Below are 7,579 nucleotides of genomic sequence, written 5' to 3'. Positions count from 1 at the left end.
GTCTGGCTGTGGAGGTTCTTTGTCTATGTCAGTGGCGTCCAAGTCCAGTCCTGAAGTACTGCACAAAGTTTACTGTGTACCCCATTTTCCATGGACTGTCTTTTAGTCAGTGCTGAATATATGATACGACCTCTTGCCCTCAGTTCAGGCTCGCTGTGTTTTACACACACACACACACCAGGCCTGTGTCTTTAGGGATGTGCCATGCAGGGCTATGTGGAGCTTGGGGGGTTCAGGGGTGAGAGAGCGGCAGGGCCGTCCGTTTTGGCCGCACTTGCGCGTGTCCCTCCGTCTTTAACCTTCGCAGGGCGTGAAGCGAGGCCCCTTCACAGCACGCACTTGAAAGAGGGACCATGAAAGGGGCCATCGACTTTTGCTGACATGAAAGAGGCCCTTTTTATCTGTGTCCTGTTGGAGGCTGGGGCCGGAGCTTGCCGCTCACTCAGCCAGACCCATGGGCTTAGGGCATTCAAAGAGGAGGGCAGATCAGAGAAGAACTGCATTACCAAACCAAGGGGAGGTGAGTGGGGAGTGCTGGAGAGTGGGAATTAAACTTTAATGAGTAACAATTGTTAGCGTGCTGTGAGCAGAGCAAAGGGTGTCTGCCTCAGCACATGTGTTAATGCTCAGTGCTTGTATGAGTGCAGCTCCTTGTGGTTGCTAGTGTTTGATTAAGGGTTTGAGTGCTTTAGACACACCATAGCTCTTACTCTAGATAAAATGGCAGATGAAGTTCTCATTTGGCATTGCTGAGCCAACACAGTCTTCGCACTGAAAGATGCTTCCACAGTAAGTCTGTGGGACCCCCTAGTGGCTAAAGGTTTTGTTCGCACTGAAGAAGGAAATGGCTCACAGCTGAGGTGTGAGAAAGGCTGGACAGGACTGTTTGAGGGATGTTCTGAGCTTTGGCATGTGTGGGTGTGTGTGCACAGCCTATACACACACACCCCTATCGTTAATGTGTCTCAACTGTCTGTCTTTACACGCATATATGCGAACACAACTGTATGGATGTATGTAAGCATTGTCATTAGATGCTGGGACAGTGTTTTTTTTCCTCCCTTATTTTCAGACTACTGCTGTACATGTGTAAATTACTTGGAACTGCTGAAAAGACGTTTTCATTTTTCACCACTGAAGCAACAAGTCTACCCTTTCCCTACTATGAAGAATTCATCTACCTCAAATTGTGTGTGGTGTAGCCGAGACGTAACTGTACCAAAGATCCCATGCATTCAGGGAGAGTTTGTGTCTCATCTTTTCTAACCAAATGTGCTGGAATCAATCTGTAAACCACTGGGGAAAAAAAAAAAAAAAAAAAAATAAAATAAAATAATCACACTTTTACCTACAAGACCAAGAAAGCTTACTTACAGGAGAAGAGTATTAGATCATGCGTGTGTATGTGTAAACAGGGAAATGGAGAAAATACAGAGTTCAGAGACCAAATGGGACAATCGAAGCAAGAGAGGCTGGTCTTGCTGTACTTATGATTGCTTATTCTTCCCTACAAGCAGTGTAGCCAGTTGAAGTAAAATAATAATAAAAAAAAAGGACTTCCAACAATTAAGTTATGCTCTTCAGCCAAAAATAATGTTAATGCCTCAGTGTTAAAACATACAAGTAGTTTCACTTGATTTTTGTAATGTCAAAATAGAATAACCTATGAATGGGGGAAAAAAAAAATTATATATATAGTTACATTGCCAGATCCTGCAACTTAAAGGCATCAAGTTGACAGAACTTTTGGGCCTCCAATTTAGCTGGTAAAATACAGTGTTTAGTCTTGTGAACCCCAAAACCCATAAGTTACAGGTAGCAAAAAGCGTTAAAGCCCATTACCATTCATTCTGTTTGTGTCTTACGTTTGGACAGCTGTCAGTCATTGTGCCATCCTCTCCTCATGTTAACCTATGAATGTGGCTAACCAACCAAAGGCTTTGAATCACGACAGTCTACATGTCAATCATAACTGGATGTTGTGTACCAATTTTGAAAATCCTTTGATACCTCATGTGAAGTTGTTTGTTGTGATGTTGCACTGAATAATAATAATAATAAAAAAAAAAAGTCACTTGTAAAATTGCGTGGAATCATTTATGGCATCTTTTTAAACTTTTGAAAGTGGGAAGAGAGAAAAGCTGCACTAGTAATAAACACAACCAGAACAAATCAAATCAGGTATTTATTTAGTAAAAATTATTCATATTTACTTTTTTCTACATATGACTTAAAACACATAAAATGATAAAGGAAATATTTATAAGGGTTGATAAAGGAATAGAAGTTTAAAAAAAAAAAAAAAAAAAAAAAAAAAAAAAAAAAAAAAAAAACCATTAGTATGTACTGATCACATGATGGGATAGCAGCAATAACTGGCAATGCCACACATATTGCCCTTATTGCGAGCCATGCGGATGTATCCTCCATCTCCAAAGCTAGTGCCCCAGCTGCCAAAGTAAGAGCCATACAAACAGGTATTACATACGGTACAAATCAGTACACTGCCCATCCTTAAGACAAAATTAGCCCCACTCCAAAGCTGACTTGCTGATGAAAATCATGTGTATTTTGCCCAGGAGTTTCAAGACATTAGCTCATACCTGTTTTTCACTAGCCAGTAGTCCTCTCCGTTTAGTGTACCATATCCAACAACCAGCACTCCGTGATTCACTTTCTGGGTGCATGTTGGGTCATTGTAGACTCCTGCGGCAAACATTCAGATAGAGTCAAGTAATCTACACAGCATGCAGAGGTTATATTCAGCTCCATGGGGATGTCACATTTTTACATCACAATTCCTTGTTGCAGCCCTAATAAAACCTGGCCATGACAAACAATAAAAAAAAAAAAAACCCACTGAACACACTGCCCTCTGGTGATCAGGAGTAATAAACAAGATATTTTTTTTTTTTTTTTTACAAGTGGTGCAAGAATCAAATCTTACCACTGCGGTACAGTATGAACTGCGGTCGAGTGGCATCAATAGCCACAGAAATTGGTCCGATGGTGGCCACAGCATTTTTCAGAGCCTCCTCATCACCCTCAGGGAGAAAACTGTAACTGGTGCAGTTGGCAGCACGGTTTGCTGGATTATATTTGCACTGCCCTTGCTTGGGGGGAGGAAAAAAAAAAAAAAAAAAAAAAAAAAAAAAAAAAAAAAAAATCAAGGAGTTAAACAAAAGGAATTAAACACACACAAAAAAAAAAAAGCCATCACCACAGTTGCATTGCAGAGAACACAGCATATAACTCTATAACTCTTTACTGGCTGTTAACTCACCACTCCAGTGTATGGGTAGGACTCATCAGAATCTATACCGCCATTGTCTATGACATAGTGGAAGGCTTGAGACATGAAGCCTCCATTGCACCCCTTGTTTCCATACTTAGAGGAGCAGTCCACCAAGTTCTGGGGGCTGAGAGACACCAGTCGTCCTGTCGTCTTCATCAGCTGACCCTCCAAGGCACCAGAAGCACTAAACGCCCAGCACGAACCACATGCACCCTGACAAGAAAAAGCTCTACATTATCACTCAAAAATTGAGTTAACAGGAAGAAAATTTAACACAATTAACAAGCAGTATGTTGCATTTGGTTTCTATGGACAATAACCTGTAGAGTGCCCATACAACATTAACTGCATTGAACGATACCATATTGTGACAAGCTTGTTAGCTTGTGAATAAGGGTTTGAGGTTAGAGCATTATTTGAACACTAAAGCACACAGTTACACATACAGAAAACGCAGGTAAACATGGGGGCATATTTTCTAACCATCTCAAAAGACTTGAATCCAAGCATCAGGTTAGACTTAAATACAATTGTGAGTTACTTCATACAATTTACTAAAAATAAAAATAAATAAATAATATATAAATATATATATATTTTTTTTATTATTATTTTTTTTTTAATAAGCTCCCCATAAGTGTTATACATCATTTGCCTATACTACCACAAAGCAACTGCGTGCTTGCACTGCGTGTATTTGCCACATGTTAGCACATCAATCTTTAACAATCCTTAGAGTAAAATGAACCTGTACTTTTTGAAGTACAGAAATATGGGTCTCCCATCACCACTTTACTTTGACTTTACTGCATTTTCATACTTCTATGAGTGGTCACTGAACAATGGCTATCATTTCATTGCTGTACATATTTTAATCAGGAATTATGGAGAGTCCTCACAGTTGACCAAGGGGGAGAAAAAAAAAAAAAAAAAAAAAAAAAAAAGAAGTGAAACCAGTACAGTCAGGCTTCAGTCATGCGCCTCAACCACCAAAATCCTCACTGTCATGGTTGGAATTAAATGGGGGGGGGCGCGCATTAGCTGTCACTAAACATTAACAAGCATCCAGCTAAAGATACAGATTACAGGCAGCACGGATGCCAATAAGGTAAATCACTGCATGGAGAGGGCCACCTTTGCTTAAATAAACTTGCTAATTCTAAGATTAAACGTTGGAAACACACAGTGATCCTAAAGAAGTCCAGAGTAGCATAAAGACTTTAATACACACTGAACAGTCAACACCAGTACACTGCACAATATTACCTGTTGCTTCACATCAGTGACATAACCCTTCTCCCTCCAGTCAACTGAATCTGGTACTCGGACCCCAGTGGAGGCCACAAATGAGGACCGCTTTCTCAGACGAGGAGGCACACGAGTGCCAGCAAACGTTTGCAGGATCTCTTCTTTAGTCTGTCACCAGTGAATGCAAACAGTGAAAAATTTATCCACAGTGTGTGACAGTTACAATGCATTTTATGTTCAGAAAAGAAAATGTTGCCATTATTGATGAACAGAAATCTTACCAGGTCTCCCATATGGTTCATGCTCAAGTCATAGGTGTGAATGTCCATGGAGGCCTCAAGGTTGTGCAGGCTGATCAGCCGCAAGTTTCTCTCCCAAATCTCTCTCCGACCCAGGTCCTCAACCTGTCAGCATACGTTTACAAGCCACTAAAACTGAGATTGCCAATACCATAAAACAAAATAACCAGTGAACCAGTTTTGAATAGTTGTTTTTAACTAAACCAGGGAAAGTCCCATGGAGTACAAAGTCAGACTCTTTTGGCAAATAGCGCCTCATAGAAACATAATCCAAATAAAGACTGCCTTAAGCTTAAGAACTGCAAAGGGCCAACATGGCTAGAGGTTTTCCCTTCATTTGCCCAGAAACAGTCCAGATTCCACTTGCTTACTGAGTTGGGCTCAGGCTCCAAAGATTGGTCAACTAAAATGAAAGTTGCTAATGCTTAGTTGTAACGAAAACCTATAGCCACACAAAGCCATTTGTGGAGGGAACCAAACCAGTTTTGCTTGTTGGGCCTCCACATACAGGACAGAATTTGACATCCATGTAAAATTGCCGTTACAAAACATTGCCATTTTATCATGTGCAGTTAGCTGTAGCTGAAATAATGTTTACCATTCTGCTCATAAATTATTTCCTAAAACAAAGGCTCATTTAAAAAAAAAAAAAAAAAAAAAAAAAAAAAAAAAAAAAAAAAAAAAGGTCTGAGAGCAATCATTTCACAAGAGCCTAAAAGTGTGCTCATTTTCTTTATCAAACAAAAAACTAGAAGTCAGCCCTCACCTCACTGTAGTAAGTCTTGCCATGCTTCTTTTTCCACAACTGCCAGTGCAGGTCTAGGTTTGGGTCAGTGAGAGCCACTGCTGCACCACACAGCAATGTGAAAAGCAAACCTCTCAGCATCTTTACCTGCTATAAAAAGTGAGAACAGAATTACTTGGTTAACCAAGAAAATGAATCATTCAACAGTTTAACTCAAATTCAATTTCCCCATACAATTCTCTAAACAGCAACTGGTGAGTGGGGGGAAAAAAAAAAAAAAAAAAAAAAAAAAAAAAAAAATATTGCATAGGGAAGAGAATGAGGAAGTTATCAAGTTGGTAAGGAGATCACTTGCGCAAAAAGTTCTTGGTGTCATGAGACCAAGAACTAAATACATTTTACTGAACGAATGCGGAGAAGAGTGTAGTGATCCAGACAAAACCAAATGGACAAACTCAGGGGTGATCCCTAAATAACTAATTCAGCCACACCTGAAAGCGAAATAGGTTTAAGACACATGTAGACAAAGAAAAGCCCACCACGACACATAGCTGACATTTAGTTAAATAGAGGAAATAAAAGAGCAACCAACGGAAACGAGCAGCTGACTAAACATCGTAGAACAGACAGCTGACCTTTAGATAACTGAATTACTAAGCAACTCGTACAAAGTAGCCAACTCGACCAACCTCCTTTACAGCCCGTTACGTGTTCTTCCTTTTCTTTCCCTCCACATAAACTAAGACACATTCAGTATTCAACACGTTCAGTTCATGGTCATACACCAAGACCCTTTTCACACAGGGCAGATGAGCTAGCTAGTTCCTTGAGACTCGGTTATATGGGAGAAGACGACTGGGCACAACTGGGCACAAATGCCTCACAATAAAACCGAAAGTAAAACATTTAAGTAGCGAATTTCCTTTTTATTAATAGAACATTTATAACGTCTCAAAACGAGAAAACATTTACTTCTGATGTAATATGCGAATATCGCTCACCTGTGTGATATGACCCAGACGAGAGGAACCGACCCTGCTGGCTGAGGTGAAGGCTTAACACTGAATCTCGACCTCGGTTTTAAAGTGTGATGTCACGTGTCAATGACAGCCCGTTATGGTGTTTTCCTGTTTTTTTCCCCTTGTGACACGAACGACATTATAAATCCACATTTTCCGTAGCGATTAATCAAATAAAGGGTTGGCGTGATTAAATCAATTCCACGTATTTGAATGACTTTAACAGGTTTACAGGTTTCAAGTTCTAGTGGGCTTAAAACTCGTATTAGCCTCACGGAAGTAGTCACTTACTACAAACAATGGCATGCACCATCACTTCATTAGGGGCGTGTGATGTAGTTTTCACCGCTGTTTCAGTTCAGGGTAAACCGATGCTAAAATCCCAATGATGATACCAGTACTTTCAATAGCCTTCTCATGCATGTATAAAATGGATTGTTCAATGTTTTATTTCTGAAAACCAGTAAAATCAGATCATTTTGTATTATTTAAAATAAACTGCCACATAAAGCAACTGTTCAGTGGAATAAAAGTCCTAATGATACCTTAGTATTGATCCACCCATCCCATGTGATATTAGGACTGGATGGCATTTAGATCATTTCTGATTCCTAAAATTAGTTTTAATCACATTTAAAGATGAGACAGATGAACATGTGCAAGTGTTTAAAGATTATACTACTTTTTCAGCAGAAACCGATACCAATTTAATTTGGGGGCTCCGAGTAGCCCAGTGGACTAAGGCATCATCACCATGATCCAAGGGTTGCTGGTTTAAATCCCAGGTCATGCCACTTGCCATCAGCTTGGCATCCAAGAGTACAATTGGACCTGATCTCTCAGGGATGGGTTAATGGCACTTCCTCCCCACATCACTCCTAGTGGCTTCATGTGTGTCAGAGGATAGGGGTTGGGTGTTTGGCTTTCCAAATTTGGTAGAAATGAGGTAAGATTAGAAATAAGTTATTTTAAA

The 7,579-nt window shown here is 40.0% G+C and overlaps 1 protein-coding gene across 2 annotated transcripts; it reads right to left on the bottom strand.

Moving 5' to 3' along the window:
• Nucleotides 1-2,174: 2,174 nt before the first annotated feature.
• On the bottom strand, nucleotides 2,175-6,696 carry ctss2.1 (cathepsin S, ortholog2, tandem duplicate 1). Of its 2 annotated transcripts, none has more exons than XM_072679538.1 (8): nucleotides 6,589-6,696; nucleotides 5,609-5,737; nucleotides 4,825-4,947; nucleotides 4,562-4,711; nucleotides 3,284-3,508; nucleotides 2,948-3,113; nucleotides 2,604-2,706; nucleotides 2,175-2,450 (listed from the first exon to the last, which is right to left on the bottom strand). In XM_072679538.1, the coding sequence occupies exons 2-8, from the start codon at nucleotides 5,726-5,728 to the stop codon at nucleotides 2,351-2,353; spliced, it is 987 nt and encodes a 328-aa protein (XP_072535639.1). In that variant the 5' UTR covers nucleotides 5,729-5,737; nucleotides 6,589-6,696; the 3' UTR covers nucleotides 2,175-2,350. The 2 variants fall into 2 exon arrangements, with proteins under 2 accessions (XP_072535639.1, XP_072535640.1); XM_072679539.1 differs by having other exon boundaries at nucleotides 5,609-5,734; nucleotides 6,589-6,641.
• Between the last annotated feature and the right edge of the window lie 883 nt (nucleotides 6,697-7,579).

Source organism: Salminus brasiliensis, chromosome 5 (genome assembly GCF_030463535.1).
Source record: "Salminus brasiliensis chromosome 5, fSalBra1.hap2, whole genome shotgun sequence".
NCBI classification, from domain to species: domain Eukaryota; kingdom Metazoa; phylum Chordata; class Actinopteri; order Characiformes; family Bryconidae; genus Salminus; species Salminus brasiliensis.
Note: the sequence above shows the minus strand (reverse complement) of the source record. Positions and strands in the feature narration are given on the sequence as shown.

Excerpts from the sequence above, each read along its gene's own strand:
- ctss2.1 (XM_072679538.1), bottom strand. The coding sequence starts at position 5,728 with ATGCTGAGAGGTTTGCTTTTCACATTGCTGTGTGGTGCAGCAGTGGCT. Across the intron at positions 3,114-3,283 it reads CCTACCCATACACTGGAGTG|CAAGGGCAGTGCAAATATAA; the intron begins GTGAGTTAACAG and ends CCTCCCCCCAAG. Across the intron at positions 2,451-2,603 it reads TACTGGCTAGTGAAAAACAG|CTGGGGCACTAGCTTTGGAG; the intron begins GTATGAGCTAAT and ends TTACTTTGGCAG.